The sequence below is a fragment of the Engystomops pustulosus genome, chromosome 3 (assembly GCF_040894005.1).
Source record: "Engystomops pustulosus chromosome 3, aEngPut4.maternal, whole genome shotgun sequence".
NCBI lineage: Eukaryota > Metazoa > Chordata > Amphibia > Anura > Leptodactylidae > Engystomops > Engystomops pustulosus.
The window spans coordinates 31,906,907-31,930,555 of record NC_092413.1 but is presented as its reverse complement, the minus strand read 5'-3'; the positions used below and the strand labels follow the sequence as shown (position 1 = coordinate 31,930,555).

At 44.6% G+C, this 23,649-nt stretch overlaps 1 protein-coding gene across 1 annotated transcript in view; it reads right to left on the bottom strand.

Moving 5' to 3' along the window:
• Positions 1–23,419, bottom strand: part of APLF (aprataxin and PNKP like factor) — a 137,128-nt gene extending 113,709 nt beyond the window's left edge. The window contains exons 1-2 of the mRNA XM_072140424.1: positions 23,150–23,419; positions 15,653–15,724 (exon numbers count right to left, since the gene is read on the bottom strand). Of these exons, the coding sequence (XP_071996525.1) occupies positions 15,653–15,724; positions 23,150–23,242 (165 nt within the window). The 5' untranslated portion in view covers positions 23,243–23,419. The remainder of the gene's footprint in view (positions 1–15,652; positions 15,725–23,149) is intronic.
• Positions 23,420–23,649: the final 230 nt, after the last annotated feature.

Genomic DNA, 23,649 nt, shown 5'->3' with positions numbered 1-23,649 from the left:
AGGAACTTTTTTTGAGGGCAGGAGTAGAAAAGCATCAATTCTGTACTGGATTTTTGCCTTTTTTTTTTTTTCGTGTTCCCCCTTCAGCCTAATAATCCTGTTATCTTTATTCTATGGGTCGATACGATTACGGGGATACCAGACATGAATATTTTTTCTTACGTTTTACTAAATTTGTCTAATAAAACCCTAATGTGGGGAAAAATCTATCATTTTTGCATCGCCGTCTTCCAAGTGGCATAACATTGTTACTATTTTGGCTACGGAGCTGGTTGATGGCTTGTTTTTTGTGGAACATGTTGTACTTTGCACCAGTATCATTCTGGAGTACATATGTTTTTTTGATCACTTTTTATTGCATTTTTTGTGGGATTGAATAGGTAAAAATCATAAATTTTGGAGGGTTTATAACTTTTTTTTTTACGGAGTTTATCGTACGGGTTCAATAATTATTTACTGTTATTCTACGGGTTGTTACGGACGGTGATACTATATATGTGGGGTTAATGATTTAGACTTTTTTTTGTGTTATATTTCTCTTTATATGTTTTGGGGCTTTTGGGCATTTTTATTGATGCCTTTCTTTATTTTTTAGTGAATAACTTTTTTTTTTTACTTTTTCACTTTTTCTAGCATGGGACATGAACAAGCAATCATCTGATTGCTTGTTCATGATAATACTCTGCAATATTCATGTAATGCAGGGTATTAGCAGTGTCAGCCTATGCACTTGCATAGGCTGGCACTCTGCCAGTAAGACGACGTCATAGACGCCATCTTACTGGCGGTTCTTGCAGGTCCAGATCGGACCCCAGTGATGCCATAGCAACGATCGGGGCCACCGAATGCGATTCGGGGGGGGCGGGGTGATCGTGGGGGAAAGACGCCCCAGATGCATGTTAGATGCTGCGGTCGCGATGACCGCGGCATTTAGCGAGTTAAGCACCCGCGATCGGAGCACACTCCGATCGCATGTGTTACACTGGGGTGCCGACTATATGTTACAGCCAGCACCCCGTGTTTTCCAATTCCGGTTCGGCTCAGATCTTGAGCTGAACCGGCTGCCAACTATATGTTACAGCCAGCACCCCGTGTTTTCCAATTCCGGTTCGGCTCAGATCTTGAGCTGAACCGGCTGCCAACTATATGTTACAGCCGGCATCCCGTGTTTTACGATGCCGGTTCGGCTCAGATCTTGAGTGGGAAGGGGTTAAGAAACTTTTGGTAAGAAACTATTTCTAAGAGAGTAGGAGAGGGATCAAACGTCTATAATTTACAACTCTTTTTAACCTTTGCTAATAAAAGCACGGCAGATTAAACAATTTGGTTTCAGTCGATTAGACGAGTACAGTTAATGAAAGAATTTATTCCCACCTTCCAGAACAGAGAGATAACCTTCATTTCCTTCTCGTTTGCACTTTATAATAACTTTACCAACTTAATTTTATTTCCCTTTGTAGAGTCAATTTGCCCCCCCCCCTTTTTTTTTGAAAGGTGTAATAAATAAAGAAAAATCTATCATATCTCGCCCCCTTCAAAATTATACAAAACCATGAAAGGTGCATTAGCTTCCTGCTGCCGGAGTACATATATATTTTGTATAATCCAAATGGATAAGGCCACTGTATATTCAAGTGCTCAAAAATTATATACAAGTCAGTATCTACAGGGGTGGATATCCTGCCATTTATTTTCCAAAAATTATTTTTAGCTTAGCAGAGCTGTCATGTGAGACCACAGCTAAGCTACAAGGCCAGGTAGTCTGAGACACGCCTCCTGGATGCTGCCTCCTGGCTGCTGCCTCCCCAGACTGGCTGCTACATGCAACTACAAGTCTATCCCAGGCTCAACATGCAATTAGGCCAAGTAAAGCAGATTTACCAGATTTACACTTTTGAGCAAGAAAAAAAACTCTTGCTAAAAAGTCAGAAGGATAGGAGGATCCAGTAATGCCAGAACCTCCTGACCGCTGTCCTGGTGATCGGGTGAAGTGCTGACAGCATTTCACCTGATCTGAGAGAGCAGAACTTCTACACTGCTCTCGCTCCCTCTCCTAATGTCCCAAGGTCTAGTAGCAAGACCTTGCCCCCACATCATCAGGTCACGTGACAGTCTGAAGTCACATTATCCTGATTACATACCAAGAGCTGCCTGTGCTCTGCAACTGGGGACCTGCTGGAGGAGGGGAAGGAGATGTAACAGAGAGGATCAAGAGCAGATAGTGGTCAGTGGAGTCATTTAAAATAGGGAGTCAAGAGCAGATCCTATATATGTGGGCATACCTCCCAACCGTCCTGGATCCAAAAGGGAGAGTCCTGTTTTTTGGGTTCTGACCCGCCCAGCAAGAGGTTTGTGCCAGAACATCAGCTCTGTCGTTACAGTGATAATGCAGAGGGCCACCAGCTCCCTGTACTATCCCTGTGCCTCCGTGTCTGCTGTGTGTAGAAGAGCCGGCAGATACAATGTGATGATATCATCTGCCTTCCGGCTTCACTGCTACTTACAGCAGAAGCAGAGGGGAGATGAGAGGAGTTGCTGCGGGGGAACATATTGGGGCACATTTACTAAGGGTTCGCACACTGCATTTCTGTCGGGTTTACCGACTATTTCAGTCGCATTTAACAGAGGTTTTTGGCACACGCGATCGGATTTTGACGCAATCGTGCTGACTTTCATGCGACACAAATTAGGGGCGTGGTCGTCGGACAACCCGACTGATTCGGACTGAGCGCAGGATTTAAAATTTAAATTGTGTCGCAAGACATGCACCAGGAAGAAGAAGGTGAACACCGGCAGACATGAGAGGGGAAGCGACACATACAGGGTATCGGGTGCACGGTCTTAATGAATTGTGCCAGACTTCATCCTCGTCGGACAACGCAGCTTAGCGATCGCGACAGGATGTGCCCCATTATTTACTATGGGGGCAAAGTAAGAGGGGGAGATGCTGGGAAGTACGATATAGTAGTACAGGCAGTCCCCGGATAATGTACAAGAAAGGGTCCATAGGTTTGTTCTTAAGTTGAATTTGTATGCAAGTCGAAACTGTATATTTTATTGTTGTATTTCTAGACAAATTTTTTTTTGCCCCAGTGACAATTGGAGTATCAAGTTTTTTTGCTGTAATGGGACCAAGGATTATCAATAAAGCTTCATTACAGACACCTTACAGCTGATCACTGCAGCCTAGGACTATAGTAGAAGATCCAGAGAACTTCACCAGAGGTCACAGTGGGCAGAGGGGTCCGTCTGTAAGTCGGGGACTGCCTGTACAGTGGGACAAAAAAAACACATTTGGGGCTGCATTCTTTATCCCTCGTTCTCTACTACAAAATTTGGGAGGTATGTGTATGATGTAGCAGAGCTATATGTGTGCATGTTATGGAGCTATTGCAGAGAAGTTTGTGTGACAAATAGGGAATAGAATTAGTGTGACAAATCCTTTTTTTCTTTTATGTCCAAATATAGGATGCACTTTATAAAAATAGGGCACCAGGAAAGCCAAATAATTAGGTAGTTAAGACTTCGAAACTCCCAATGAAAACAAAAAAGCTGTTGTACCCCTTGTGGGGGGTTTTCATATTCACAGAAAACTTCAATAAAGTCTACGGATGCGTGTTCTTGTTTAGAAGACAAATTCAATAGAGAATCCTCTTCCCAGTATTTCCAGGGGACTTCTTAGCCTTTTCCTCAGGGATTTTGGTGCAAAAAACTGAGCATAAAATTGTGTGTTATAAATGAAAGCCATTTACATCCCGCGCTGCGATCATTGGGTTAAAACATCTAGGGTGGATTTTCCCCAGACTCTAATTCACGGAATAAGACGCTTAACCTTTTCCACCTTTTGGAGAAGTCATTGATATCAGACAGATCGGTGCGTCTCCAACTCTCACACAGAGAATGGAGGTGGAAGTACAGCTCAGTCTTTATGTAGTAATTCACATCACTACAGGACCAGATGCAGTTTCCTGCAATGGGGCCGCTGGGAGTAAGAGAAAACTTGGAAGGGGATGCGATGCAAATTTAGGGTCGTGTCCAATTTACTGTCACGATTGGTGCAGCTCCCAAATGCTGGACCCTCTCCACCAATCATACAGGAAAGGCACATGCAAGTAATAAGAGAACATACAATGTATCTAGTGCCATCTGCGGGACCCATAAAACGCCCAGTCAGCAGTCTGATACATTATCATGTGGATACAAAATCTTAGCTGAAAGCGACTGTAACAACCCCCTTCTGTGATGGAACAACACTCTGCCTCCAAGGACCAAACCCATCCAACATTTCCCCAAGTGGAAAATCCTCATAGCCTGGAAATCTGGAAAGAAACCTTTTGGTTAATAGAGAAGAGTCTGTTAAATTCGCCCCCAGTGCTCAGACCTATCACTTCTAGTGTACAAAGAGCGCCATCTACTGTTAGAGAATAGGAATTACAACCGCATCAGTGAATATTAGTACAGGCAGTCCCCGAGTTACATACAAGATAGGGTCTGTAGGTTTGTTCTTAAGTTGAGTTTGTATGTAAGTCGGAACTGTATATTTTATCATGATAATACCAGCCAGAACTTTTTTGGTCTCTGTGAAAATTGGATTTTAAAAATGTTTGGTTGTCATCAGAATCAATATTAACACTAAAGCTTCATTACAGACACCTGTGATAACTGTCACAGTTGTTTATTGTAGCCTAGGACTAAAGTACAATAAATTACCAATATCCAGGGGTCCGTTTGTAACTATGGGTCGTATGTAAGTCGAGTGTTCTTAAGTAGGGGACCGCCTGTATCTATTATTCATGTAGCAGCATTAATTCCATGGTGCTGTACAATCAGCAAGGGGATCACATACATCACATTAAGACAAGAACAAATGCAAGTACAAAATGTAAGACCACAGAGATCAGGAGACAAGTAGAAGGAGGAACCTGCCCGTGACGGGTCACAATCTATATGGGAGGGAGGATGGGGACATGAGGTGATGAAGCAGAGCAGTTATTGTGTGTTGTAGGGGATCCGGAACAGGTGGGTTTTCAGGTTATGTTTGAAGATTTGGATGGAGGGGGACAGTCTGACACATTTTGGTAGAGAGTTCCAGAATATGGGAGATACGTGAGGGAAGTCCTGGAGATGGTTGTGAGAAGAGCGGATGGTAAGAGTGGAGCAGAAGGTCCTGTGAAGATCGGAGATTACGTGTGGGACGGTATTGGCTGTTTGGGTCAGAGATATATGGAGCAGACAGGTTGTGGACGGCTTTGTAGAACCTGGTTAATATTTTCACCTGAATTTGCGGTGTAATGGGAAACCAGTGGAGAGACAAAGGAGAAGATGGGTTAGCTGGGCGGCAGAGTTAAGGAGCGTTATATGAAAGACCAAAGAGATGGTGAGGGCATGGACTAGTAATTTTGTAGACTCTGGATTGAGGAAGGGTCGGTCGCGAGAGTTGTTCTTGAGATGCAGGCGGGAGGTTGTAGCAAGGGCCTGGATGTGAGGCTTAGAGGATAAGGCAGAGTCAAAAATGACTCCAAGGCAGCGGACTTTAGGGACCGAGGAGAGTGAGGAGCCAAGAATTGTCATAGTTATGTCAGGTTGGAGGGAAGGGTTAGGTGGAGGAAAGATTATGGGGCGCTAAGAGGCACCGGTCACTATGAAAATGGGCGTAACACCGTCTGTTCCAAACTTCAGACCAGATCAGGACTGGATGAGTTCTCTACTTCAGTCTCCGTTGGCTCGGGCCACAGTTGTGGATTCTCCCGTCATGAATCTCCCCCATTGAGGTCTGTTTTGAAAATGAAAATATAAAAAATTTGTAAATGAAGAGAAGGAGGAGGATATGGCTGAGCACTCGGGGATTCTGGATAGAAATATCTAGACCAAACATATAGATCTGTGTGTCATCTGCACAGGAGTGATATTGAAAACATGGGACTTAAAGGAAACCTACCACTTGAAGTGGCAGGTTTCAGAAGAAAACACCAGGCTGAGCTGGTGCCGGAGCTTATTTTTGTTAGTGTTTTAAACCACGGTATCGCGGTTTAAAACACTTTTTAAACTGTATAGCCGGCGCAGGCAGGTACGCGCTCGGCGCTTACCGTGCGCGCGGCTACATAGGAAGTGAATGAGAGCCGCGCGCATGGTAAGCGCCGAGCGCGTACCTCTCTGCGCCGGCTATAAAGTTTAAAAAGTGTTTTAAACCGCGATACCGCGGTTTAAAACACTAACAAAAATAAGCTCCGGCACCAGCTCACCCTGAGCTGGTGCTCGGTGTTTTCTTCTGAAACCTGCCACTTCAAGTCATAGGTTTCCTTTAAAGGAAAACAACCGTTTGTAATGGAGTAATTTACAAATGCATACATGCTAATTAGAATATGCTAATTTATGTATGTAAGTATGTATGTTTCGTGTCAATTAATAAATTACAAATGGGTTTTCCTTTAATATGATACCTTAGGTCAGAGCAGTGGAAGGAGAAGAGTAGGGATCCCAGGATAACAACAGGAGGGGGACAGGGTGACAAGGTGGTGTGAGAATGATAGACACCAGACGTTGGAGAGGTGTGAGGAGATTCAGATCAGTGAGACCAAGGGAACAGCGTCTGCAGCAGGAGAGAATTATCAACAGCAGCAGGCAGAGGACAGGTCAAGGAGGAGGAGAGCGGAGTAATGGTGCTTTGCCTTGGCAGACAGTAGGGCATTAGAGACTTTGGTCAGGGCAGTCTCAGCAGAGTGATCGGGTCAGAAACCACATTGTAGATAGTAGAAGAGCGAGATGGAGGTAAGGTAGGAGGATAGTTCCAGATGGACATTGCGTTCCATAATTTTCTAAGCAAATGGGAGAAACAAGATAGGGCGACAGTTCAGCAGAGGACAAGGGTCCAGAGATGGCTTCATCAGGATGGGAAGGACTGCTACATGTTTAAAGGAAGATGGAACGGTACCAGTGGATAGAGAAAGGTTAAAAGGAAACCTCCTATCAGGAATACACTAGCTGGAGTATTCCTGAGGGTAGATACATTTCTATTTAATAAGCCCTACACTGCCTTGAGCTAAAGGTTTAACCATAACTAACTAAAATCAGATCAACTTCAGAGGCTACTGAGGCGCAGGATAACCTTGCCGGGGCTAAGACTACACCGCACCCATGTAACCTCTGAAGTCTTATCTCTGTGCATGTTTTACGCAGAGCTCTTTGGCTATTCCGCATGTGCAGTAACCTCTTGCACTTTTCGGCAGTGAGCCGACTGCACATGCGTGGGCATAGGCTTAATAGCGAAAGATCACTGTGGGGCTACGCATGGAGGTAAGACTTCAGAGGTTACAGGGGTGCGGTGTAGCCTTAGCCCCTGGCACACAGCATGGCTACTCCGCGCCCCAGTAGCCTGTGAAGTTCATTGGCATAAGAGATAGATAAAGTTTTTGATTAGTTAAAGGCAGTGTAGGGCTTGTTAGACAGAAAGGTACCTACCATCAAGAATACCTCAGTTTGTGCATTTCTAAAGGGAGGTTTCCTTTAAAGATTACATCTGTAATATACTGTTCCAAATCACATCATTTCATTTAAAGTGGTATTCCAGGAATAAGCATAGTTCATTTTCAGATAGGTCATTAAAATATAAGGAAATAGGTAATAAGTTGTTATTTCAAATTTAGCTCCCTGTAGCAGAAAAATGCTGTGGACATACAATGGCATGATGAAAAAAAGGAACTGGCCCTTTAATCAGGAACAGCCCTCTGAGTGGGTTACATGTCCGGATCATGTGCCCTGCATCGGCTAGGGCAGGACGCAGGCCACATTTCCGAATCATGTGTCCGGCACCGGCTTGGGCAGGCACAGGCCACATGTCTGGATCACTTGTCCGGCACCGGCTTGGGCAGGCACAGGCCACATGTCCGGATTATGTGTCCGGCAGCGGCATGGGCAGGACACAGGCCACATGTCCAAATCATGTGTCCGGCACCGGCTTGGGCAGGACGCAGGCCACATGTCCGGATCATGTGTCCGGCAGCGGCTTGGGCAGGACACAGGCCACATGCCCGGATCATGTGTCCGGGGCAAGCGGGCTGAATTCCAAACCCAAAAGGAAACATTGGGGGTCATTTACTAAGGGCCCGATTCGCGTTTTCCCGACGAGTTACCCGAATATTTCCGATTTGCGCCGATTGTACCTGAATTGCCCCGGGATTTTGGCGCACGCGATCGGATTGTGGCGCATCGGCGCTGGCATGCACGCGACGGAAATCGGGGGGCGTGGCCGAACGAAAACCCGACGTATTCGGAAAAAACGCCGCATTTAATAACCGAAAATGTGTCGCTTGGGAAGCACTTACCTTCACCTGGTCCGGCTCGGTGTATTCCGGCGCGATCAGATGCATTTCAGTGGAGGAACTGCCATCATAAATCCCGTCTGGACCCGAATCCTGTTCAGAGAACATGCCGCTGGATCGCGAATGGGCCGGGTAAGTAGATCTGCCCCATTGGGTCTGTTTATCTTTAGTTCCAAGTAATAATTTGCTCAGTTTGTCTGCTGTAATAGAATGGAGAAGAATTTGTAGGACAACCCATTAAAAGAGATGATTTTGTGAACAATATTAATGAGAAGAGACGGCGCTGATTTCTTCTAATAGTTATTGCTATACTGAGGCCTAAATGTGATCGACTACGAAGCTTCACCCAAATGACGCAAAGAATTGATACCGTCTGCTGCCATCGCCTTGTCTATTAACAATCACAAATAAGCCGCATTGGGTCTCGCTTTTTCCTCGGCTGAACGTTGTAATTATATTTTCATCAGCGGAGGCGTTCTGAGGACAGACAAGTCTATCAGGACTAAATGGAAATGTTAGTTATAATTTGCTTGTAATGATCCAAGATATTACACAGCGCTGAGCTAGAAGACAATGAATTCATTCAGAGAGAAAACCGGCACGGAAAAACAAACCATATGTCTGGTCACGGAACAGTCTATCAAATAGAAAATGATGGCTGCAGGGTTCTCAGAGTCAGGCCTCACGTCACGTGAACAAGATGCCTAGAAGAAGGTGCGAAGACTCCTTGTCGCTCAATAGTAATAAGGAAATAAAGAGCATCTTACTGGATGTAATGCAAGTGATGTTCACCTTTTAGCCTCTAAAAGTGACTCTTCTCCGCCAAAAAAGTCACTTCATGGCAATAAGGAAAGATAGATCAGTTTACTAGATGTAATGCCAGTTTTAGCCTCTAAAAGTGACTCTTTTCATTTTTATAGGTAAAGAATTCCAGAATTCTAGAAAGGACATTGCATACCCTACCTGAAGGGGCATAAAAGTGGTTTAAAGGGAACCTGCTATTTGAATTAACCCACCCAAAATAAATACTTGATTTAAAAAAAAAAAAAAAAAGTATACAGGCGGTCCCCTACTTAAGGACACCCGACTTACAGACAACCCATAGTTACAGACAGACCCCTCTGACCTCTGGTGAAGCTCTCTGGATGTTACTATAGTCCCAGACTGCAATGATCAGCTGTAAGGTGTCTGTAATGAGGCTTTATTGATAATCCTTGGTCCCATTGCAGCAAAAAATGTTTAAACTCCGATTGTCACTGGGGCCAAAAATTTATTTTTGTCTGGATCGACAATTATAAAATATAAAGTTTCGACTTACATACAAATTCAACTTAAGAACAAACCTCCGGACCCTATCTTGTATGTAACCCGGGGACTGCCTGTAATTAAAAAACATTGCCCATATCCCTAAATGGTTCCTTACTATAGCTGAAATGTTAAAAAAAAAAAAATCAGTGTGTAAACTTATATTAAAAAAAATCAACTGAGGTGAATTCACCGATATTACCCCTTAAGGACGGAGGGTTTTTCGGCTAATTTCTCGCTCTCCAACTTCAAAAACCCATAACTTTTTCATTTTTACGTGTACAGACCTGTGTGAGGGCTTATTTTGTGCGTAACAAATTTTACTTTCCTGTAATGTTATTTATTTTAACATGCCGTGTACTGCGAAAAAATTCCAAATGTGGAAAAATTTTTTAAAAAAACGCACATGCGTCACATTCTTGTGGGCTCAGTTTTTACGACTTTCACTCTTCGCTCCAAATAACACACCTACTTTATTCTTTGGTTCGGTGCGATTTATATAGGTTTTATTGTGTTTTAATACATTTTCAAAAATTAAACGAATGTGTACAAAAAAGAGAAAAAAATTTTTTGCCATCTTCTGACGCTAATAACTTTTTCATACTTTGGCGCACGGAGATGTGTGAGGGGTCATTTTTTGCGAAATGAGCCGACGTTTTCATTGCTACCATTTTGAGGTCTGTGCGACATTTTGATCATTTTTTATTTCATTTTTTATGTTATGTAAAAAGGTGTAAAAGTCGCATTTCGGACATTTGGGCGCCATTTCCCGTCTTGGAGGTCACCACCGCCCGTAAACGATTTTATATTTTGATAGATCGGGCATTTTGCGACACGGCGATACCTAATGTGTCTGTGATTTTTACTGTTTATTATGTTTTATATCCGTTCTAGGGAAAGGGGGGTGATTTGAATTTTTAATATTTTATTAATTTTTTTTATTTTTTAAACTTTTTTTTTTTTCTTTTTTTTTTCACTATATCTTAGACCATCTAGGGTACATTAACCCTAGATAGTCAGATCGCTCCTACCACATACTGCAATACTACAGTATTGCAATATAAGGCATTTTTGCAGCACATTCATTACAATGAGCCACTGGCTCATTGTAACGAATCTGCAGAAGCCATGTAGCCTCGTGTCAAAAGAAGACCCGAGGCTACCATGGTAACCGATCGCCGCCCCCCCAATGACGTTTTTTAAACGCCGCCGGCGACTTTGCCGGCGTCAATCACATGGTTAATAGCCGCGATCGGTGCAAGCACCTACCGCAGTTATTAGCGCCTGCAGCAGGAGAGAATGGTCAACATCGTCAAAAGCTGAGGACAGATCAAGAAGGAGGAGAGGAAAGTACAAACAGCCCCCTGCTTAAGGACACTCGACTTACAGACGACCTCTAGTTACAGACAGACCCCTCAGCCCACTGGGACCCCAGGTGAAGCTCTCTGCATGCTTCATTATAGTCCCAGGCTGCAATGATCAGCTGTAAGGTGTCTGTAATGAAACTTTATTCATAACCTGTTGTCCAATTACAGCAAAAAAATTTGAAAATCCAATTGTCACTGGGACAAAAAAATTTTTTGTCTGGATCTACAATTATAAAATATACAATTTCGACACATACAAATTCAACTTAAGAACAAACCTATGGACCCTATCTTGTATATACTGCCTGTAGTGGTGTTTTGCCTTGGCTAACAGTAGGTCATTAACCCCTTAACGACCCGGCCCTTTTTTGTTTTTTCATTTCCATTTTTCACTCCCCACCATCAAAAATCTACACCTTTTTTATTTTTACATGTACAGAGCTCTGTGACGGCTTATTTTCTGCGTAACAAATTGCACTTCACAGTGACGGTATTTAAATATTCCCTGTCATGTACTGGGAAGCAGGAAAAACATTCCAAATGCAAAGAAAATGGTGAAAAACTGCATTTGCGCCGTTTTCTTGTAGGATAGGATTTTACAGAGTTCACTTTGGGCCCAAATGACAGGTTTTATAATGTTTTCATACTTTTACAGAAATTAAAACCTCCTGGACAATTTTTTTTTATTTTGCCATCTTCTTGCGCTAAAAACTTTTTCATACTTCGTGTACGGAGCTGTGAGTGGTGTCATTTTTTGCTACGTTTTCAATACAACGTTTTGATCACTTTTTATTGAATTTTTTAGATTTTTTAAATGGCAAAAAAAGTGCCATTTCAGCACTATTTTCCATTACAGGGTTAAACGCCGTGAAAAAACATTATTATATTTTGATAGATCGGGCATTTTTGGACGCAGCGATACCTAATGTGTTTATGAATTTTACTGTTTATTTATACGACTTCCAGGAAAAAAGGGGGGTGATTAATTTTTAGGGTTTTTTTATTTTTACTATTTTTCAGACCCCCTAGGGTACTTTAACCCTAGGTTGCCTGATCAATCCTACCATATACTGCCATACTACAGTATGGCAGTGTATGGGGATTTTCCTCCTCATCCAATACAATGTGAATGGGTTAAAACAAGATAGCCAAGATAGCCTTGGGCCTTTGGAAGACCTGAGGCTGTCATGGCGACCGATTGCCGCTCCCCGATGATGTCACGGGGAGAGTCGATCTTCATTATTGGCGCCGCCATCTTTTTTAAGCCGCTGGCAGCTTTGCCGATGGTGATGGATGGGAAAACACCTGCAATTGGTGTTACCAGGAAGTGTTTGCTGCAATATGCAGCAAAAAACTACCGGCTATGGAGAGGACTAAGCCTGTGAGCCCTCTCCATGTTCCCGCACCAGATTTTGGTCAGGGCAGTCTCAGTGGAGTGATTGGGTTCGGAAACGACATTTTAGTTTGTCAAAGAGCAATTGGAGGAAAAGTAGGAGGATAGTTCTAGGTCAGTGGTGGCGAACCTATGGCACGGGTGCCAGAGGTGGCACTCAGAGCCCTCTCTGTGGGCACCCAGGTCCTCAGCATAGAGTTCATAAGACAGGACACATGGCCTCCTCTTGCAGTCCCAAGCTACACAGGACATTGAGGACTATTTTAAAGCAACACATCCTATTTTAAAGAAACATATCCTTGGCCGCCTGGGACTGCAGGAGGAGTGAGAAGATTTGGACAGAGCTGGATAATAATTTGATCTCCTGCCACGGGCCCTGCATTCTTCTTCTACAAGGGACCATGGAGGGAGGCTACATTAATAATCAGAATTTCTCTTTCTACTGTATTGATGTCCTCAGGATGCCAATACGATGAAAGCTTTGACAAAGCAGTAAGCAATAAGTTATTGCTTAAATTGCTGTGTTGGCACTTTGGAAATAAATAAGTGGGTTTTTGTTGTGGTTTCAGCACTCGCTCTCTAAAAGGTGCGCCATCACTGTTCTAGGTGTACATGTCGTTCCTGGAGTTTGAATGGAAGTAGTTAGATAGGGCTTTACTTCAGCAGAGAATACGGGTCCAGAGATGGCTTCTTAAGGATGGGTAGGACTGCTACATGTTTAAAGGGAATCTACCACCGGGATGAAGTACTGTATGCAAATGAGCCTGAGGTGCTCCATGCTCCACAGGTGTTAATGGAGCCTGGAGCCCCCCAAATTCATTTGCATACAGTCCTTCATCCTGCTGGTAGATCCCCTTAAACCAAGATGGAACGATACCAGTGGATAGTGAAAGGTTAAAGAGAAGAGTAAGAGCTGGGGTGAGCACAGTGCTGAGGCTGGGGATGCGATGGGTCAAGCACTGGAGAGAGGCAAGTATAGCGCATTTACTATTTTTATACCCCCTGGGGCCATAGTCATAAAGATCGTGATCCCAGTGAACCCTTTCATATAAAAATAAAACTACAAAATGCACTTTTAAAGCCAAGAAGTTAAAGTCTTGTGACTCAGACCGAGGTCGAGGAGTGAACGTTACGATAATTTATCATGAAAGCTGAAACTTCTGAAGTGAGCTCAGGGACTTCAATAAATCATATTTCTGGACTTAATGGTTTCTATGGGAATTAAGTTACTTAAGTCATTTCGTCAGACGGCAGATGTAAAAACGAAGAAAAACCTCGAATGACGTCCATTTAGCGCTTTCTAAACTGCGTGTTTACTATCTGATCGCGTCCAGGTTCTTCTCTAAATCTCTCCATTTAACGTGGGGAAGATTATATCTTCGGCTTTCCGTGGTGAGGATTGAGATTCCTGGTAAACAGATGTCAGACGATCACTCACCTCGCGTGGCATCACAGCGGGCGCTGCCTGGGAAATCTTATGTGCGACCAGCATTTCATGAACAAGCTGTACTGTATATTTTTATACTTGGAAAAGTTGTATGCAGAAAATTGGCCAATTATTCCACTCCTGAGAAACGAGCGCACTTTTAGCGCGTGGAAACCAAATTCGTTTCTTAAAATGAAACCTACAGGGACAGTAATGTATCCCAAAGGTTCTCTAACTCCAAGTGGAACGTGCCCACCTAGCCCATCTCTCCAGTCTGATTACAAACCCCCCCACCCACCCACCCACCCATCAGGGCCAACAAGAACGCTGTAATAAGGGGGCGCTGCACTAAGGTCCCGAGCTGATGGTACAGGGGCACCTGTGGAGACAGAAGTGACCCAACACCAGCAAAACACTAGTGCAGGACCCATCTCCTAAAAATAGGGCTGGAAAATACGTCTGCAGGCTGTCCACCAAAATCAACCTGTCTTATCAACCTGAATTTGAACCTCGAATGCCGTGCGCTACATTTTAGACCATTTTCAGGCTGTTTTCCGAAAAAGGGTCTTGGCCGTAGAAATTGGGAGTGGTCTACCCTGGGCACCAGAAAATTCAGACTTAAACTAGACCAACCACATGCTGGTGTGTGTTCCCTCAAACTTGATCCTTTCTTTATCTTCTAATGGCCTCGTTTTGGAGAAAATTGTCCTTTTAAAATTATGCAAATGAGCCTCAAGGGCTCCTGTCTATGTAACAGAAGCCCCTTCTAGCTCTATCTGATGTCACTGGCTCTCTTGACGGTGACATCAGGGAAGAGGCAGGGAGTACACCAAACAAAGGCATGTGTAATAAGCAGAAGACAGATCTAGAATGGGCTTCTTTGACATAGACAGGACCCCTGAGGCTCATTTGCATAATTTTAAAAGGAAACTTTTCTCCCAAATTAGGCCATTAAAAGGTAAAGAAAGAATGAGTCATGTGCCAGGGAACAAACGGCAGTGTGTAAGTGCGCTTAGTATACAATACAGCTTCCAAGTTGTAGATTTCCTTTACATTTCCCCCTACGTCTCACAACACATACACTTCTACACAGGGTCGGCTCCAGGTTTCAGTAGGCCCCTGGGCGACAAAGCCTCAGTGGGCCCCTTTGCAGTGAAGGCACAGGGTGGCATTAAAAATTCAAAAACTAAAACAGTCTCCTGTTTCCTTGAATATTTCCTAGTTTATCCTAGTTAAGCCCCCCTGACACCCTCTGGATTCATTAGATACAACCCCCGTCACCCCCATGGACTCCTTGTGTACAGCTTTACATGGGCCCCCCAGCAGCTCTGGGCCCCAGCACTTCCCCAAGTATGCCCAGTGCTGGCGCGGGCCCTGCTTCTATACTTCTCCCTTCCACTCTCAGACACCACACCAGGGAGGAATCCTTGTATAAACTTTCAAGTTCTCCTATTCCAAAGGATCTGGGTCAGCAGCCAATCAGAAAGCCTGTATACAAGGTGACAAAAATACTATATAATATCTAAACAAATTTATACCACACAGCTTTACACAATATAATACTATAAATAGCCATGGACTGTAGCAGTACACCATAGTGGCCATGGTTTAGGCAGGTAACTATACATCTCCTTTGAAACCTCTCTAATTATCTGAAGAGTCCAGGAACCAGCCAAGGATCCACCAGACAGACTGGGGGGGGGAGGGGGGGGTCAGTCATGCCCACCTAAAACTACAGGTTGCGACTCAGAAAACTATTTTATGCCCACTCTGGGTCACTACACAAGGTGAAAAAATGATCTGTCCACAAGACATGAAATTGCTCCATATTGCCGGTACTTACTGATTTAATGCGGAGCTTGTCATCCACCACCTCCAGCACAGCGTGGCTCCTGGACACTCGCTTATCTGCAATCTAAGACAGAGGGAGAAGTAATCATCATAAAGAGCACAAATGAGTATGAGACTAAAATTAAATTGGCACTAACACTTCAGCAAAGTTTGCATCAGGACCGTGGAGTTGGGAAGCCAAATCTCTGAATTTCCCGGACATCGACTCTGGTCACTCTAGCAGTGTTTGAGATAAATGGGGGCATTCCTTCCCAGTGGCTTTTTCCGCTAATCTATAGCAGGGGAGCTTCACCACTGAGCATGTACATAAAGTGCAGCCACATTCATCTCAACTAAACAGGGGATAAGGGGAGCACAAGGCGTTCCAACAGGACACAAGCAGCCTGCCAAGCCATGAGTTGTGTCCTGCACCCTGCCGACAGTCAGACTAATGAGCACTTCCATAACTGCTCTGGGGGTCTCCGGCATTATCACAATCTGCTCTGGGGGGTCTCCAGTATTATTAGTATCTGCTCTGGGGGGTCTCCAGTATTATTAGTATCTGCTCTGGGGGGTCTCCAGTATTATTAGTATCTGCTCTGGGGGGTCTCCAGTATTATTAGTATATGCTCTGGGGGGTCTCCAGTATTATTAGTATCTGCTCTGGGGGGTCTCCAGTATTATTATTATTATCTGCTCTGGGGGGTCTCCGGCATTATCACAATCTGCTCTGGGGGGTCTCCAGTATTATTAGTATCTGCTCTGGGGGGTCTCCAGTATTATTAGTATCTGCTCTGGGGGGTCTCCAGTATTATTATTAGTATCTGCTCTGGGGGTCTCCAGTATTATTAGTATCTGCTCTGGGGGTCTCCAGTATTATTAGTATCTGCTCTGGGGGGTCTCCAGTATTATTATTATTATCTGCTCTGAGGGGTCTCCAGTATTATTATTATCTGCTCTGGGGGTCTCCAGTATTATTATCTGCTCTGGGGGGTCTCCAGTATTATTAGTATCTGCTCTGGGGGTCTCCAGTATTATTAGTATCTGCTCTGGGGGGTCTCCAGTATTATTAGTATCTGCTCTGGGGGTCTCCAATATTATTATGATCTGCTCTGGGGGTCTCCAGTATTATTATTATCTGCTCTGGGGGGGGGGGGGGCTCCAGTATTATTAGTATCTGCTCTGGGGGTCTCCAATATTATTATTATCTGCTCTGGGGGTCTCCAGTATTATTATTATCTGCTCTGAGGGGTCTCCAGTATTATTATTATCTGCTCTGGGGGTCTCCAGTATTATTATTACTATCTGCTCTGGGGGGTCTCCAGTATTATTAGTATCTGCTCTGGGGGTCTCCAGTATTATTAGTATCTGCTCTGGGGGGTCTCCAGTATTATTAGTATCTGCTCTGGGGGTCTCCAATATTATTATGATCTGCTCTGGGGGTCTCCAGTATTATTATTATCTGCTCTGGGGGGGGGGGGGCTCCAGTATTATTATTATCTGCTCTGGGGGTCTCCAGTATTATTATTATCTGCTCTGGGGGTCTCCAGTATTATTATTATCTGCTCTGGGGGGGGGTCTCCAGTATTATTATTATACTCTGCTCTGGGGGGTCTCCAGTATTATTATACTCTGCTCTGGGGGGTCTCCAGTATTATTAGTATCTGCTCTGGGGGTCTCCAGTATTATTATTATCTGCTCTGGGGGGTCTCCAGTATTATTATTATTATCTGCTCTGGGGGGTCTCCAGTATTATTATTATTATCTGCTCTGGGGGTCTCCAGTATTATTATTATCTGCTCTGAGGGGTCTCCAGTATTATTATTATCTGCTCTGGGGGTCTCCAGTATTATTAGTATCTGCTCTGGTGGTCTCCAGTATTATTAGTATCTGCTCTGGGGGTCTCCAATATTATTATGATCTGCTCTGGGGGTCTCCAGTATTATTATTATCTGCTCTGGGGGGGGGGGGGGCTCCAGTATTATTAGTATCTGCTCTGGGGGTCTCCAGTATTATTATTATCTGCTCTGGGGGTCTCCAGTATTATTATTATTATCTGCTCTGGGGGGTCTCCAGTATTATTATTAGTATCTGCTCTGGGGGGTCTCCAGTATTATTAGTATCTGCTCTGGGGGTCTCCAGTATTATTAGTATCTGCTCTGGGGGGTCTCCAGTATTATTAGTATCTGCTCTGGGGGTCTCCAGTATTATTAGTATCTGCTCTGGGGGTCTCCAGTATTATTAGTATCTGCTCTGGGGGGTCTCCAGTATTATTAGTATCTGCTCTGGGGATCTCCAATATTATTATGATCTGCTCTGGGGGTCTCCAGTATTATTATTATCTGCTCTGGGGGGGGGGGCTCCAGTATTATTATTATCTGCTCTGGGGGTCTCCAGTATTATTATTATCTGCTCTGGGGGTCTCCAGTATTATTATTATCTGCTCTGGGGGGGGGTCTCCAGTATTATTATTAGTATCTGCTCTGGGGGGTCTCCAGTATTATTATACTCTGCTCTGGGGGGTCTCCAGTATTATTATACTCTGCTCTGGGGGGTCTCCAGTATTGTTATACTCTGCTCTGGGGGGTCTCCAGTATTATTAGTATCTGCTCTGGGGGGTCTCCAGTATTATTAGTATCTGCTCTGGGGGTCTCCAGTATTATTATACTCTGCTCTGGGGGGTCTCCAGTATTATTATTATCTGCTCTGGGGGTCTCCAGTATTATTATTATCTGCTCTGGGGGGTCTCCAGTATTATTATTATTATCTGCTCTGGGGGGTCTCCAGTATTATTATTATCTGCTCTGGGGGTCTCCAGTATTATTATTATCTGCTCTGAGGGGTCTCCAGTATTATTATTATCTGCTCTGGGGGTCTCCAGTATTATTATTATTATCTGCTCTGGGGGGTCTCCAGTATTATTAGTATCTGCTCTGGGGGTCTCCAGTATTATTAGTATCTGCTCTGGGGGGTCTCCAGTATTATTAGTATCTGCTCTGGGGGTCTCCAATATTATTATGATCTGCTCTGGGGGTCTCCAGTATTATTATTATCTGCTCTGGGGGGGGGGGCTCCAGTATTATTATTATCTGCTCTGGGGGTCTCCAGTATTATTATTATTATCTGCTCTGAGGGGTCTCCAGTATTATTATTATCTGCTCTGGTGGTCTCCAGTATTATTATTATTATCTGCTCTGGGGGGTCTCCAGTATTATTAGTATCTGCTCTGGGGGTCTCCAGTATTATTAGTATCTGCTCTGGGGGTCTCCAGTATTATTAGTATCTGCTCTGGGGGGTCTCCAGTATTATTAGTATCTGCTCTGGGGGTCTCCAATATTATTATGATCTGCTCTGGGGGTCTCCAGTATTATTATTATCTGCTCTGGGGGGGGGGGGGGGCTCCAGTATTATTATTATTATTATCTGCTCTGGGGGTCTCCAGTATTATTATTATCTGCTCTGGGGGTCTCCAGTATTATTATTATCTGCTCTGGGGGGGGGGGTCTCCAGTATTATTATTAGTATCTGCTCTGGGGGGTCTCCAGTATTATTATACTCTGCTCTGGGGGGTCTCCAGTATTATTATACTCTGCTCTGGGGGGTCTCCAGTATTGTTATACTCTGCTCTGGGGGGTCTCCAGTATTATTAGTATCTGCTCTGGGGGGTCTCCAGTATTATTAGTATCTGCTCTGGGGGTCTCCAGTATTATTATACTCTGCTCTGGGGGGTCTCCGGCATTATCACAATCTGCTCTGGGGGGTCTCCAGTATTATTAATATCTGCTCTGGGGGTCTCCAGTATTATTAGTATCTGCTCTGGGGGGTCTCCAGTATTATTAGTATCTGCTCTTGGGGGTCTCCAGTATTATTAGTATCTGCTCTGGGGGGTCTCCAGTATTATTATTATCTGCTCTGGGAGTCTCCAGTATTATTATACTCTGCTCTGGGGGGTCTCCAGTATTATTATACTCTGCTCTGGGGGGTCTCCAGTATTATTATACTCTGCTCTGGGGGGTCTCCAGTATTATTAGTATCTGCTCTGGGGGGTCTCCAGTATTATTAGTATCTGCTCTGGGGGGTCTCCAGTATTATTATTATCTGCTCTGGGAGTCTCCAGTATTATTATACTCTGCTCTGGGGGGGTCTCCAGTATTATTATACTCTGCTCTGGGGGGGTCTCCAGTATTATTATACTCTGCTCTGGGGGGTCTCCAGTATTATTAGTATCTGCTCTGGGGGGTCTCCAGTATTATTACAATCTGCTCTGGGGGCTCTCCAGTATTATTATACTCTGCTCTGGGGGGTCTCCAGTATTATTATACTCTGCTCTGGGGGGTCTCCAGTATTATTATACTCTGCTCTGGGGGGTCTCCAGTATTATTATTATCTGCTCTGGGGGTCTCCAGTATTATTATTATCTGCTCTGGGGGTCTCCAGTATTATTATTATCTGCTCTGGGGGTCTCCAGTATTATTATTATCTGCTCTGGGGGGTCTCCAGTATTACTAGTATCTGCTCTGGGGGGTCTCCAGTATTATTATTATCTGCTCTGGGGGGTCTCCAGTATTATTATACTCTGCTCTAGGGGTCTCCAGTATTATTATTATCTGCTCTGGGGGTCTCCAGTATTATTATTATCTGCTCTGGGGGTCTCCAGTATTATTATTATCTGCTCTGGGGGGTCTCCAGTATTATTATTATCTGCTCTGGGGGGTCTCTGGCATTATCACAACCTGCTCTGGGGGGTCTCCGGCATTATCACAACCTGCTCTGGGGGGTCTCCAGTATTATTATTATTATCTGCTCTGGGGGGTCTCCAGTATTATTATTATCTGCTCTGGGGTCTCCGGCATTATCACAACCTGCTCTGGGGGGTCTCCAGTATTATTATTAGTATCTGCTCTGGGAGGTCTCCAGTATTATTAGTATCTGCTCTGGGGGGTCTCCAGTATTATTAGTATCTGCTCTGGGAGGTCTCCAGTATTATAAGTATCTGCTCTGGGGGTCTCCAGTATTATTATAATCTGCTCTGGGGGTCTCCAGTATTATTATAATCTGCTCTGGGGGTCTCCAGTATTATTATAATCTGCTCTGGGGGGTCTCCAGTATTATTAGTATCTGCTCTGGGAGGTCTCCAGTATTATTATTATCTGCTCTGGGGGTCTCCGGCATTATCACAATCTGCTCTGGGGGGGGGTCTCCAGTATTATTATTATTATTATTATCTGCTCTGGGGGGTCTCCAGTATTATTATTATTATCTGCTCTGGGGGGTCTCCGGCATTATCACAATCTGCTCTGGGGGGTCTCCAGTATTATTATTATTATACTCTGCTCTGGGGGGTCTCCAGTATTATTAGTATCTGCTCTGGGGGGTCTCCAGTATTATTAGTATCTGCTCTGGGGGGTCTCCAGTATTATTAGTATCTGCTCTGGGGGTCTCCAGTATTATTAGTATCTGCTCTGGGGGTCTCCAGTATTATTAGTATCTGCTCTGGGGGGTCTCCAGTATTATTAGTATCTGCTCTGGGAGGTCTCCAGTATTATTATTATCTGCTCTGGGGGTCTCCAGTATTATTAGTATCTGCTCTGGGGGGTCTCCAGTATTATTATAATCTGCTCTGGGGGTCTCCAGTATTATTAGTATCTGCTCTGGGAGGTCTCCAGTATTATTATTATCTGCTCTGGGGGGTCTCCAGTATTATTAGTATCTGCTCTGGGAGGTCTCCAGTATTATTATTATCTGCTCTGGGGGTCTCCAGTATTATTATTATCTGCTCTGGGGGTCTCCGGCATTATCACAATCTGCTCTGGGGGGGTCTCCAGTATTATTATTATTATTATTTGCTCTGGGGGGGTCTCCAGTATTATTATTATTATCTGCTCTGGGGGGTCTCCGGCATTATCACAATCTGCTCTGGGGGGTCTCCAGTATTATTATTATTATTATCTGCTCTGGGGGTCTCCAGTATTATTATTATCTGCTCTGGGGGTCTCCAGTATTATTATTATCTGCTCTGGGGGGTCTCCAGTATTATTATAATCTGCTCTGGGGGTCTCCAGTATTATTAGTATCTGCTCTGGGAGGTCTCCAGTATTATTATTATCTGCTCTGGGGGGTCTCCAGTATTATTAGTATCTGCTCTGGGAGGTCTCCAGTATTATTAGTATCTGCTCTGGGAGGTCTCCAGTATTATTATTATCTGCTCTGGGGGTCTCCAGTATTATTATTATCTGCTCTGGGGGTCTCCGGCATTATCAATCTGCTCTGGGGGGGTCTCCAGTATTATTATTATTATTATTTGCTCTGGGGGGGTCTCCAGTATTATTATTATTATCTGCTCTGGGGGGTCTCCGGCATTATCACAATCTGCTCTGGGGGGTCTCCAGTATTATTATTATTATTATTATTATCTGCTCTGGGGGTCTCCAGTATTATTATTATCTGCTCTGGGGGTCTCCAGTATTATTATTATCTGCTCTGGGGGGTCTCCAGTATTATTAGTATCTGCTCTGGGGGGTCTCCAGTATTATTAGTATCTGCTCTGGGGGGTCTCCAGTATTATTAGTATCTGCTCTGGGGGGTCTCCAGTATTATTAGTATCTGCTCTGGGGGGTCTCCAGTATTATTAGTATCTGCTCTGGGGGGGTCTCCAGTATTATTAGTATCTGCTCTGGGGGGGTCTCCAGTATTATTAGTATCTGCTCTGGGGGGTCTCCAGTATTATTAGTATCTGCTCTGGGGGGTCTCCAGTATTATTAGTATCTGCTCTGGGGGGTCTCCAGTATTATTAGTATCTGCTCTGGGGGGTCTCCAGTATTATTAGTATCTGCTCTGGGGGGTCTCCAGTATTATTAGTATCTGCTCTGGGGGGTCTCCAGTATTATTAGTATCTGCTCTGGGGGGTCTCCAGTATTATTAGTATATGCTCTGGGGGGTCTCCAGTATTATTAGTATCTGCTCTGGGGGGTCTCCAGTATTATTAGTATCTGCTCTGGGGGGTCTCCAGTATTATTAGTATCTGCTCTGGGGGGTCTCCAGTATTATTAGTATCTGCTCTGGGGGGTCTCCAGTATTATTAGTATCTGCTCTGGGGGTCTCCAGTATTATTAGTATCTGCTCTGGGGGTCTCCAGTATTATTAGTATCTGCTCTGGGGGTCTCCAGTATTGTTAGTATCCGCTCTGGGGGTCTCCAGTATTATTAGTATCCGCTCTGGGGGTCTCCAGTATTATTAGTATCCGCTCTGGGGGTCTCCAGTATTATTAGTATCTGCTCTGGGGGTGTCCAGTATTATTAGTATCTGCTCTGAATGCAGTATTGGTTTATGAATGTGACAGGACATGCCTGCACTTGTCTGTACTCCACTCACCACTCATCCTGCAGCAAGGGGCGGGTCAGTGTCTTACACAACTACTACTCCAGTCATGCTCAGGAGGCCATGCTGATAGTTGTAGTGCTGCCATACACATCTCACTACACAGAGGCCGCACACAGGGCTCAGCACTTACCCCCAGCACGGGTCCTCTTCCTATGACCGTCTCCCCCTCAGGTATAGGAAATCTTCCGCCTCCGTCCGCGGCTTCCAGCTCATAACGGGACATGTCACCGGGGCCTGCCCGCCAGTTACTATGACAGCCGCTCAGGATACTCTGAAAACTCCCTCCACAGTCCACAATACTTCCTGGTGCGTCACGTGGTGCGGAGCCAGCCAATGATAGGCGGGGCGCGCGAAGTAAACACTAGTCACGTGACGTGGAGAAGTTCTATTCCTGTCAATGCAGGAGAGCGCGTGCCGTGATGATGGGCGGGGCCCATCATCAGTGCAGAAGCCGGGGAGGCGGTCTCAGGTAATGATGGGCGGGGTCATAGAAGGGGAATCGGTTATGAATGGCGATCATGGGCGGAGTAAATGTCCGTCACTTATCACATCAATGGGCGGGGCTATGAGGGGTGGGGCTAAGACCAAACTTGTGCTCTCTGGTGATAATACGCTAGAGGGGGTGGGGAC